At 37.7% G+C, this 13,667-nt stretch overlaps 1 protein-coding gene across 1 annotated transcript; it reads right to left on the bottom strand.

Moving 5' to 3' along the window:
* Positions 1 to 1,308: 1,308 nt before the first annotated feature.
* On the bottom strand, positions 1,309 to 7,759 carry LOC140229704 (carbohydrate sulfotransferase 9-like). The gene is made up of 2 exons (XM_072309945.1): positions 7,604 to 7,759; positions 1,309 to 2,169 (listed from the first exon to the last, which is right to left on the bottom strand). Exons 1-2 carry the CDS (start codon positions 7,757 to 7,759, stop codon positions 1,309 to 1,311), a joined length of 1,017 nt encoding a protein of 338 aa, XP_072166046.1.
* Positions 7,760 to 13,667: the final 5,908 nt, after the last annotated feature.

Here is a 13,667-nt window from a genome sequence, read left to right on the forward strand (position 1 = left end):
GAAAAACAGGTAGGATGTCTGACTTCGGTGGAGAGCAAGGAGACCTCTCTCCGCGTGCGATCTGGCAGATCCGGGCTACTGTAAGCTGCAGTGATGGGAATCAGCCAGTAATACGTGTGTGTGTATAGATGTGTGTGAATGTGTCTGTGTGTGCATTTCATAGCTCTTCTGCTATGTCAGGAAAGTTTCCACACAGACATGCCCTTTCAAATACATGCTGCCACACTCGCCTTTGTTCTTGTGTTCGCACAGGCGTGATGTCCCTTTTGTTGAAAACGCAAGCAATTGCTTGTGCGGGACAAGCAAAAGGTATTAGCATAAGCAAAAGGTTATGCATATGGATTTAAGCAATTGCTTGAGCTAGACCTTTTGCTTTTACTTGAAGCAATTGCTTACAAGCAATTGCTTGTTTTATGCATTCGGCCCATTGGCCTCGCGCTTCGGAGACACTACCCGCAAGCAGGTGGTGGACTGGTCACGTGACAAAGATCGCGAAGTTTCTGTTTCTCGCGGTAACACTGGCAAAAGATCGAGAAGTTTGGAGGGGGTGGGGGAAAATCCCTAGTTGATGTGGGAAGTTTCGCGGGAAGTTTGCGCTCACACTGGCAAAACTTCGAGATCTTAAAAATCGCGATCTTAAACTTCTCGATGTTTTGCCAGTCTGACCGCGCCTATAGAGTCATCTAAAGAGAGAACTTGCTCCATACAAATAGCATATAGCATGTCATACATATTCAAGTTATACGTAGATAACCCAATTACGGGGAAAATAAAATAAATGCCTAATTGTTATCGCTTAAAAGGTATTGCCGCCGCCCTCCCCCCCCCAAAAAAAAAACCCACTGTAATTAGGACATATTATATGTCTTCTATATAGCGACGAACTAGAATTTGCAATTGTGCATTCCCTCTGCAGTAGTATCAAAGTACCCCCACATACCAGTTCTTGCATGAGATGATCGAAGGTTGAATTCTACGGTTTTCTTTTCACTGTATGGAATTTATATGATAAAGGTTATTAGAAACTACCAAATGCACATGTCTGCTGGGTATGACGGCATACCATGTGCGTCTTTGAAGATGATTATGCAATTATGACACACTTCCAACGCTTACTTGGGCACTTGATAGCGAATATATTTTTAAAGTGGTGTTCAAATATTTTGGAAATTAAGGTAAAAGAGGTATCCGACAACAAGTCTTTCACAAATGAGGACGTGCTGTGCTCATTAAAATTATTTTTGAATAAACCTGTGAATAGCGTGATCCAATGAGTAAGGTCTCAAGCGTGATCCAATGAGTAGGGTCTCAAGCGTGATCCCGTCTTATGTTCACAGGCACGTTGTAGCCAAAATACGCCATGTCGGTGGAAAGCCTCTGTCTGACTTTTTCAAACTGCTCATCAGAAAGCGTGTCATAATATTTTTTCACGATGGCATCATCGCTGCTATTCGAAACGTCAAGTGACTTATATGGGTGGAATTTAGAATCCACGCCCATGAGCTTTAGAGCCTCAATGACATCTTCAGTATACGTCTCCAGTTTGCCAATGTAGTCGAAACCAAGGCAAGGGTTGCAGAGCTTGTACACGTCCTGCCAGTGAATGTCACGATTCTCGGCCAGGTAGTAGTCTATAAATTCTTTAAAGGTGACGTTATACATTTCACTTTTTACCGACTTGCCAGGCATTTCTGCTTTGGAGTGATTTCCATATTCCATGTATATTTTCTTATTATGATGACGACGACTACCAAGATTTCTATTGGGATAGGTCTCTAGTCGATCTCGAAATGCAGCTAAAATATGAGTGAATGGATTACGAACGAAGATAACCTTCGTAAAGTTGGCAGTGTAGAATATCTTTGCACTCTGGTTTACATTTTTCAGGTATTGAAAATGTTTCTTTAACAGCGTGTTGGATTTCCTTGCGGCCAGTTTGGTGTCTTCAGGTATAAAGCCGTTGATGGTGAGAAGGAGTCTGCCCCAGTTAGTGCCGCCACACTTGGGGACGAGGAGAAGCAGTGTCCGCTGATTCGGGAGGACCCTGAAAAGGCCACAGGATTCCGCAAGGCGCGGGGAGGAAGTGATGTTGTTCCGCAAACACTCGCGCCGCAATGTCTCTTGGCGAGCCACCTGCTTGTCTCTTATACTCATCGGTGGTGAGGTTTCCTTCAAGAGATGTTTTAGAGGATAGAAACAAAAAATATTTGTATCATCGTGAAGGAGGAGCTGTAGACCAGTGTCCTCGACTCGACCCGATATACATGTATCATTGTAGAAACCCCATCTCATGAAACAAGTATACTGCAGGTGTGCAAATGATGAAACCTGCTAGAATGTTATGATGACCCTCGCTATCCACTTGAACAATAAAAATAACACAGAAACCTTGACAGAGGCTATTCGAAAAGAGTCATTTCTAAGTTTATTTAGGAAGGCTTTCAATATACGGAGGTAGCACCGGATGACACAGGGTGTAGGCTTCTAGCCCAAGTTTGAGAGCAGTTTTCTTTTCATACCTGCTATGGTAGCGTGCTATTCGTATATAGGTGTTGGATAGATACGAGTCTTTCCATTTAATCTCTCTGTCGGTTTTTTTTCTCCTTTGTAGCCCAATAACAAAGGAAATGAAATAAAGTCTCCCTCTTTCTCTCTGTTTGGTGTTTGCACATGACGTACACGAATGGGAAACATGGAAAATGGAAATAACAGCGTGAAAAATGTCTAATGGTTGTTAAAACTTTTCTAAGCGACAACTGTGAATATACTGCTGAACGATATTGCCATTATTTATTTGTTAATGTAGCCAACTTTGATTTCTTTCAGATGACACAAATAAATAACAGCCATCCTAATCTCTTTCTGTTCACACAACTTACTGATTTTTCCCTAAAAGAACGAAAGTTAGTAGTAATTACCTTTCCAGGATTATGGGTGAACTGTCTGTGCGGGGTTAGGGCACCATAGATCTGCCTTAAACTCGAGGTCTTATCTGTGTAGAGAATAAACTTGAATCATCATTTTGTTGCCTTCCACAGGAGAAAACACGTTGTGGACGTTAAAAACATAATTCGTTCTTCCCGATATTCATCACGATGTGATTGGGTTTTGTTTGCTTGCATTCATTCTACTTCTCAAGTCAAAACAAAGTAGAATTGCATTGTAGAGTGAAAGCTGTTTATTAGCTGTCTCCTTCTGTGGAAGCGTATTTGTATAGGTTCGAATCCCACTAGTTCGTTATTTCAGTCCCGACAAGTTTGTTAAAAATGTAGTTCAGCAGTTGGGATCTTACAACTCCTTTTGTACAGAGGGAGACAGCTGAGTAAAAGCTTTCATGTAACATCTTCGGCTCAACGTTGTCAATCTTGACTTTTTACTGTTTTTCTGAAAGACTTATTCTGTTTTCTAACATTTGGGATTATAGAACAAAAAGGAAAAGGTGATTTTAGCATTTATTTTTGAACACAAAAAATACATGTACAAGAACGTCAAGTGCAGTCAAGCCCGTGAGTATTTATGTTATTATTATTATTATTATTTTTTTTTTTTTTGGTCAGGATCTCGACGTATTTAACTGTTTCAGATGCCGTATTTTTCAATTTCAATTTTATTTCCATTTCCATTGAATAAACAGGAAAAATTCATATACAATACATTTACAGAACATATTTGTAACAATTTCAAAGAAAACGTACAAGAGGTCACGAGTAACAACAGAAATTTCTTTCTAAGGTATATACATATACATAATACAAAGATTAGAATAGAAATGGAGGGTCCCACTAAAAATCAAAGCTTGTAGGGTATGGGACCCTCGGAAATACGTACACAAAATCAAAGAAACCAATGTCAACTGACATGAAATTAACTTAGGAAAGAAAAAAGAAAGAAAAAAAGGAAAAAGAAGAAAAAAGGGGGGAAATGAGACTATGGTACAACACACGCCATCGTGGACACAAGCATACTGTACTTCATGATGTAAATGCAATGATAAAACGATAAAACGCTCCCTGGTTTGATATTGCGATTGATTGGGTGCATATACCGGTATGACTGCATAGGAACGGATATAAAAAAGAGAAAGAGAATAGACTCACTGTTGTCTGGTACAATAAAAGAAAAATCTGTGGAAAACTTATGTTAAACAGATTATTTTCTTAAAAGATGATTTCTGTGAAAAGATGACTTGATTGAGACAATAAAACCGAACATAATTTGGTTGTATATCATAAGATTTCAATAAAAAGAATTTTAATTTTTAAACGAATTCAAAGTTTGTGCTGTTACTATGTCGCTGGGAAGTGAGTTCCAATACTTTGGCCCCTCGTAGATGAAGGTTTGCTGAGCCAGCAAAGTCCTAAAAAAATGGCAAATGAAATTCATTGGATTGCCTTGTAGGATAATTATGAACGGATAGATTTTTTGAAAACATTGATTCACATATCATGGAAGATTATTTTTATTGTAATTATACATAAATTGTCCTAAATTAAACAAATACAAATCTTTAATTTTAGATATTTTATTTTCAAAAAATAAAGGATCAGTATGAGACAAATATGCAGTGTGACAAATACGCAGTGACTTCTTTTGTAGCAGAAGTGATTTATCGAAAAAAGTTTGATATGTATTGATTGATTGATTGATTTCATTTCTGCCTTTTTCCAAATCACACATAACAAAAGAATACACATATTTAGAAATTAACGTTACACGACATTTAAGCAAGCATATACTGTCTTGCAAATTAATTCAAGGTACATGTACACACACACTATGAACGTGACAGTATTCGATGTATAAGACGTGTAGCATGTCATTCACACACACAAAAAAAAAAGTTCGGAGGCGAATCGTTAGATCAACACTTGTAGAGTATGTAAATAATAACTGATTATTCATTCAGAGTATATCACGTCGTTTCATTAAACGAATGTTAGAAAAAAAAAGAATATAACACAGGGGATATGAATAAATTGATTTTTAAAATTCAATATCTTTTGGTTATTATAATAACAGAAAAGCAGGGGACCGTGATCATAAGCAGCAGCTTGACATGGATCGAGGCCTCGGAGTAAAATTCGAGACTTAAAATCGATTTACATATCTGTATAACGGACGTGTCTACAAAAATAGAATCAATTGTCAAATCCAAAATATTGTAATGATTTATTAAATCAAAAGTAAAGGGGGAATTCAAAAAAGTTTTCGTTTATTTGTTATCAATAGGCATTTTTTACCATAATGCTGTGCTGAGGTGAGTGCTGTGCTGTGCTGTGCTGAGCTGTGCTGTATTTCCCCATACAAGAGTACCGTAATTTTAAATAAGGCAATATGAGGGATGAATATAATGTAAGCAGGGACGACAAAGGAAGACAAAATTTAATCTTGTTGATTATACCAATATTTCGTGAAATAATCTTACATATACTATCAATATGAAATTTCCATGAAAGCTTATTATCAACTGTTATTCCCAGAAATTTGACATAAGAAACATTTTCCAGTGATGTGCCATCAAAGATAATATCAGCAGGTAGTGCCTCAATGGAGTTGCTGAAAAGCATATATTTTGTTTTTTGAAGATTAAGAGATAATTTATTAGCTTTTATCCATTGAGCAACTTTTTCTAGTTCAAAATTTAATGTTTTTACTAGGGTAAGAAGATTATCATGCGAAAAAAAATAAATTTGAATCATCCGCAAAGAGAATGAAAGAAAGAGTATCTGATGATCTACAGAAATCATTTTTTTTTTAATAAATAAGAAACAGAAGCGGACCTAATAAACTTCCCTGTGGGACCCCACATTTAACATTTAACATTTGTGAATTACAACCATTTAAAGAGACATATTGCTTCCTGTTCAAGAGGTAGCTCCTGAACCACTCCAAGGCCTTCCCACGGACTCCGTAATGGCGTAATTTATTAAGTAAAATATCATGATTAATGGTATCGAAGGCCTTGGAGAAGTCCAGGAACAAACCTATGAGATGTGAAGATTTGTCGATAGCATGTGCTACTTTTTCTACAAAACTCAATAATGCATGTGTGGTGCTATGTTTTCCCTAAAACCAAACTGAGAATTTGAGAGTATATTACTGAATTTCAAAAAAGTCATAGTTCTTTTATAAACAATTTTTCAAGAACTTTGGACAATGTACATAACAAAGAAATTGGTCTATAATTATTAACATCTAATTTGTCACCTTTTTTAAACAAAGGGATGACTTTTGCTATTTTCATACTATCAGTGACAATACCATAAAAGAGGGATAAATTGAATATGTGACCTAAAGGATCTGCACTTGAAGATATTACCCCCTTCAGCAGAAAATTACTGATGTCATCGTGTCCAGCACTTTTTTTGGAACGAAAATCAGAAACAATATTGATTATCTCCTGATTATATGTTGGACTAAGAAACATTGAGTTTGAATTTGGTGGACCTAAAAGTTCAGAAAAAAAAAATTATTTGAAGGAAGAATTTTGCTTGCAAGATTTTCCCCAATGAAAGAAAAATGATTATTCAAAATATTACAAATACAATGAGGTATTCGTGGTATTCACGACATATTAATTATATTCCCAACTTTGTTGACAGAGTTCGGAGCTTGTGAGTTACACTAATGCAAAGTTTGGTCATTAGGTAGGCAACTAGGCACACGTACGCACACACACACACACACACACGTATATACCGGCGCGTGCAAGCACATGACCATCAACTCGGGTATCTTACATTGATGCTGGACAAGATACCGAGATGCCTATAATATAGAATATGATAATTGACATGGGGGTGGTAAACCTAATAAGAAAACATTATCAATGTTCCTATTTGAATTTTAGAAATGAAGAGTTAAATGTAACTTGTTTATTTAGATGTATTCATTAATTCAGTGAAAATGTGTATGTTTGGAAGAATGAAGAGATACCAACAGATGTAAAATGCTTAAACCAAGCTCTTCTGGTGATTAGATTTATACAAACTAGCCCAATAATTGGGTGCATGGATTCATGCTAGGGTTTAAATTAGCTTTTCTAAAAATGTTACAGTGATACATTTTTTTTTCTTATTGCCATGTTAAAAACTAAAGGCCGTGTCACACCTTTCCGGGCAAGCTACGCGGGCTTGTTGCGAGAAGGGATTTTCCAGCACGCAGGACAATTTTCTGCGGGCGGACAAGAATGTTTTCGAGTTTCGCACTTGTGTCTTACCTGCTAGACGCGCGCTACTAACCTTCTACTTGTGTGTATTCCGTATGACCTGTGTGGGAGCCTTAAAACCTATCCGTTTTCTGTTACGAGCGACTTACGGCTACTGTGAAGTACCTGCGTTGGAGTTGCCTGCAAGGTGCTGCCGGTAATGGTCTCCTACTGGTGTTCTGCGTATACCTCTGCGGACAAACCCCGCGTCTCACTCGGAATAAGTTTGAGCATGCTCAAGGTCTTGTCATACCGTATCTGAGGAAGTTTTGCGGGTTGACTTGCTCGGAAACAAATTTGCTACCCGGAGCTCTCCGCAGTTGGTCCGCACCTGACAGTACCTAGCGCGTATCTTGCCCGTAGTTGGCCGGAGGTGCGCACACAAGTCCGATTTACCTGCAGCAGAGCTTTGAGCATGACCAAAACTTTTCCAGATGAGTCGCGGGGATTGCCTGCAGAGGCCGCAGAACACCAGTAGGATGCCAGTAGCTGCCGCAAGTCACAAGCAGTTGACCCGCTTGAAGTACGTAGGTTGGCCTTGGATCTATGCATCTACATGTATGCAAGATAATGGCATTCTGTGGGAGTTCTGCCATATCAAATTCCTTCAGAGGGATTCCTTCACCAAGTACGTTGTCCGCCCTCATTCGCCACCTATGCGCCTGACACGTAGGTCAAAGTCATGGAATGCACGTAGAACGGATGCAACATGTAGGACGCACGCGAAACAAATCCTTGTTCGTCCGCAAAAATTGTCCTGCGGCTGGAAAATCCCCACACGCAACAGGCCCGCGTAGCTCGCCCGGAAAGGTGTTACAGGGCTTTTTCCTTTTTTTTTTTTTTTTTTTTTTTTTTTTTTTTTTTGGCTGCGGGTAAATAGGACCTGCACGCGCAACTACGGGTAACTACGGGTGAGATACGTGCTAGGTACTATCATGTGCGCCTCATCTGCGTGGACCTACGGGTAGCAAAAATTGTTCTTCGCAAGATGCACGCAAGGCTTGCCCGGAAAGGTGTGAAACGACCTTTACGACAAACAAGGATATGTCTGTGCTAGTTTTTTGTTTGTTTGTTTCTTTGTTTTTTGTTGACCCCCTTTATCTGAAGCATGCATAGTTGTCCATTTCATAGCTTATAAGATCTTCATCTCACGTACACCACATAGACCTGGCTTTCGCTCGGATTCTTTAGGTTATGTATTTGGGCCTGAAGGTGCTTAAATACCCACAGTAAAGGACTTCGATCCATTCTACAACCACCCCATTACCATACGTTTACACACCTGCTCATGTCTATATCGATTCACCCCATTGAGTTTGAAGCGGAAGAAAAATTACATCCTCTATCATAATCTTTTGCCGCCTCTTAGAAAGATAAGACTCAATCCATGCGAGGACAGACTCACTCATGCCAAAAGATGAATGTAATATATTCAACACTATCCCATGATCGATTGTGTCAAATGCGGCACTCAGATCGAGCAATACTAATAATGTTACTTTTTTATCCATAGCCAATAAGATATCATTCTTGATCTTAACCAAGGCCGTTTCCGTGCTATGAAACTGCCTGTATGCCGACTGCATACATGGAAACCATTCACTACCCTGTAAGCATCTTCAATCAGTTTTGATACATATTGTAAAATGCTAACTGGTCTTAGGTTGTCATAACTCAATTCCATACCACTTTTTGTTGTTGTTGTTGTTGAGAAGTGGCATAACTAGTGCCACTTTCCACTCAGATGGAAAGAGACCACTGGAGAGAGACATGTTGATGATTTTAATTAAGACCGGGAGGAGTGATTTTGTGCAATGCAAAACAAGGTTTGTTGGCATGGGATCTAAAAAGCAGGCCTTCCTGCTCAGACTAAAAACTAATTTCTCAACATCTCTTAAAGATATCATTTTGAAATTATTAAACTTTGCATTGTGTGAAGTCTGGAAATCTATATTTTAACATTAAAGAGACATTTGATCTGAACTATTTTCTTTGGTTATTTGAGAGTAATGTAGGACGAGCACTATTCATAATAAATAAAGTTCTAATACGAGCAGCTTTGAAGTTCTCATAATCGAGAGGAAATTTTGTTCTCAACCATTTCTTCTCAGCTTTCCTTCTTTTTCTTTTATTTGTGTTCTTACATCATCTGGGAACCATGGTACCTGTGGATGAGATGACACAGTCTTGGTAATCAAAGGTGCATGCTTGTCCAAAATTGAACTTAAGTGTATCATTGTATAAAGCAACCAACTCTGTAAGATGATCAGGAGTGTCTGTACATAGTAAACTGTTAGCCATATTATACTCAATCTCAATCTCAATCTGAAAAGAAGCACTGCAGTTCTGGCTATATGAGATCCTACACTTCAAAAATAATTTCCGACGAAAGGCTGACGAACAAAAGGGAAAGAGGAATGCTGAGGGTTCAACGTAATTTTCAGTTCCATTCAGCCTCACATGAAGACACACAGCAAGCACCTGTCCAGGCACAGCTGAAGAATTCCCATTGTGTTCAAGTTCAGGTTCAGTAAATACATCATAGTAGGTATACAGATGTACATGTAGCAGTACATATAAAGGCAACTACATACAGTCAGTCACTCCAAAAAGGGTCTGTTGATATCTAAATCACTAGGCACAGCTGAAGAAGTCCCATTGTGTTCAAGTTCAGGTTCAGTGAATACATCATAGTAGGTATACAGATGTACATGTAGCAGTACATATAAAGGCAACTACATACAGTCATACATTGGCAGACATACATACAGTCATACATTCATACAGTCATACATTGGCAGACATGACCACCAGCTCAAATACATGATACCAGATGCCTCAATTGACCCATACAAATATTCCTTCTATCCACGTACTGTATGGATCTGGAACCACCTACCAAGCAACGCTGTCACTGCACCTACTGTTGATACCTTCCAGAAGGCTGCCCTACCAATTATCAGAAGGTTGCAGCCTCCCGTAGGGTCCAAAATGCTGTAAGCCTGGCAGCCTGACTTTTATTTGCACGCACATGACATTTTATTGTAAATAGTTACATCTGTATAATAGCACTTCAAGCACCGTCGGCCAACGTCGTCATCGCACAGCCCATCCCAGTTTAGCTTCGACGAGCTGCTACAGGGATTATCATTTCAAGATTCAAGATACAGTGTACGGGAAACCATGCCTTCTTGCCTTGGCTGAAAAAGGACATGTCGCAAAGGAAAATTGATACTGGTATAATAAGTGACCAAAATCATCAAACACTCCAAAAAAGGGTCTAGTGATATCTAAATCACCAGTATAAAAGATAAAAAAAATCACAAAATGTAAAGTGTGTGGTAAACCAGTATAAATAAGAAAGAAAAAAGGAGGTCTGTGGAGAGCTGCACAATGGGCGCTAATCCTATCCCTTCCCTATTATTATTATCATTATATATATTTATATATATACCCCTATCCCTGTTATGATCAATTTCAGCTTGATAATCACCTACTTAATACTCATCGCTCAGCCGATAATCTGCAACATAATAAAGTGGGACTTTGTTAGCCTACACCCCCCTAGGGACATTCCATATCATGTTAAGAGATGAGGGTCGATAAAGTCCTTGGTCTGTCATGATATCTTCATTAATCATCTGTCTTTGACACTGTCAGTCGTGTCTCTGTGATTATTTTCAATAACATTGATTCGTTTCGTGCTGGTGATCACGTGTTGTTCATAACACATGTTCATAACACGGTTATCTAGTCATATAGCTCACTGTCTTGTACTTCTTAAAGCGAAGCTTGACAAGTATTGCACAGTTCTGATACTCACCATTAACATCGAGAAAAACAAACACAAAAATGATGGCAAGTGCACATACTCCAAAAGCTACGAGTTGCCGTCCATGGTAATGAGCCATGTTGGTGAATGTTTTATCAGTTGATATGACGACGTGATGATTGATAACAATAGCCTGGAAAACGCAGACGTATGGCGTGCTATGCTGTGACAGAAACAATGATTGACGTATATTTGTATTTAACGAAATATTCATTTGTTTTCTTGCTTGAAAAACAGAAGATTTATGATAATAAGGAGAATACTATAAAAAGATATGAGTCGGGTCTCTGAAAACAACTAGGTAAAATCAGGAATAATTGTGCAATGGATACAATCTGTACGAATACTGATCTGAATACAAACATTCACCAATTATAACTTTGGCAGCGAATCTTTAATTATAGTATAAACTTCAGCAAAATAGCACTCCATGATTTTGATACTTGATAAAAGAACGTTGTGTGTGTGTGTGTGTGTGCTTTTGTTGATGATTTAGCAACTTACATGTAAACCGCTTTGCCCAGAATGTTAATGTGTAAACGTGATGCATGTAAAGGAAGGTGACAATAACTTCTTTCGTGCTTAAGGATTGATATGACATATTTTAAAGTGAAGCAGACTCTTATCAAAATGTTTGTTGCATATAATTGAAACATAATACCAATAATATACAAATAGTTCAGAAATCTTAAATGTACAGATTGTATGACGTGTTTGATATCCAGTCCGATTATACACTTTTTAACGGTCCCTTTATCCTTGTTTGTTTGAGTGGTTCACAATATACAAGCTTATTCTTTAGTAGACCTCTCTATTCTTTTTTTTTCTTCAACTGAAGCATAACTTTGTATTTTTCCAGTATGCATTCTTATGTTTATCGACCTGTATCATCTATCCTTTGCAAAATCGAATGTTTATGTTTATAATACAATTCATGATTTATTCTGTGCTACGTTTTGTTGGAAAAAAATGAAATAAAAGATTGAATTGAATTGAACTGAATTGTATTTCTACCTCTTCTTGAGAAACGACATCAATTGCTAAATATACAATTGATCCTTAAAGGTAGGGGATACCTTTTACAGACCTCCCAAAATGCAGCAAAACATTAAATATGAACCTCAGGGGACCTGTTTAGGCCACTGCTGAGAAATTTGGAAGTCAACAGTTATCTACAATTTGAATAATGCACAAAACTCAACTACTCAGTAGTTCTGTGTGTCAGCCACACTTGAGCCTTTTTGTTGCAGTCTTCTGTATCTTTTATCTATAAACGCAAATCTAAGAGTATAAGAGCTGATGTAATAACATATAGAGTGTGTGGCAAGAATGTATATAGAAAGGTTTGTAAGTTTTGATGAACTTTCTTCACAAAATAAACATGATGGACACACTTGCAGTGCATGGGTCTGCAAAGGTAGCCTAGTAATGTACTGGAATTTACGGTGAGCCCCGAAAAAAAATTCAATTCAAAATCTAACGGTCAATAAAAATGTACTAAATGTTACCTTCCACTTTCAATACTTTATGGGAGTTTCTAAAATGATACTCTCTTCAACATACCACTGTATTTATACAACTCTTGGGATTCCCTACCTTTAAATTGACAATACTTTTGAATAGTTAAAGCCGGTCTCTCTCTCTCTCTCTCTCTCTCTCTCTCTCTCTCTATTTAGCAAAATTTACACAACCAAAAAGCAACCTGTCTCCACTCCTTGGTGTAATGATTTGTCAGGGGAATTTCAACACTTATTGACATTTCTGTGTGGAAACGAAGATACTTTTAGTAATGCACGAAAATTACTGTAATCAATTGTAATGAATTTAGTAAAGCAATCAAAAGTCCAAATGCTGATTGGAGGGGAGGAGGGCGGGGTCTTTGAAATATTCTGTTTCCGGTAAATGTTCAAGTGCTGTTGTTGCTTTATCATTCTTCTTTGAACCACTCAAAATTTTTGTTTTCGACGCCTGTTTTTTCAAGGTTGTTGTTGTTGTTTTTTTTTAACAGTTGGATGAGCCCAATTTTAGGGGCGTTGGCTATGTTTAACCTCCTGAAACTTTAAACCGATAAATTTACATGAGATACTGTTGCCAACACGTAACAGCACAAGTTGTGCTGTGTGTTCATAACAATTAATCAGGAAGCATTCTCAACAAACAAAATATTTTAAATACCTCCCAATATGACTTTTGGAACTTTTCAAAAATAAACAAGTTGTCTTTAATGTACCTTATTCTAACTCATACATGACTCAAGTTTCACACAGAATTTAGTCAACAAGACATAGTGTAGAAATATCTCTACCAGGTAATATATTGTGCTCTAAACCTTAACAATTTACACGATTTTTTAAAGGAGGTGGAGAGCTACTATGTTGTGTGTTTTTCACAAATCTATGTAATTTGTGTAGATTTCATCTCTGTGTCAATTAATGTTTTTGGAGTTAGAGTCATCTTTTTCAAAATATGACAAGATGATAATTTCTCCAGCAACAAACATAAAAAAAAAAACTTGATAGATTAATTCAAAAACATTTTAGTGTGGTTCAGTGGTCATATATCCACACAAAAGTCAGCATAGCTGCAAATCTGTAGCGTTATATTTTCTTCGAAAAAAGTCGCCAAACT

The sequence above is a fragment of the Diadema setosum genome, chromosome 6 (assembly GCF_964275005.1).
Source record: "Diadema setosum chromosome 6, eeDiaSeto1, whole genome shotgun sequence".
Classification (NCBI taxonomy): domain Eukaryota; kingdom Metazoa; phylum Echinodermata; class Echinoidea; order Diadematoida; family Diadematidae; genus Diadema; species Diadema setosum.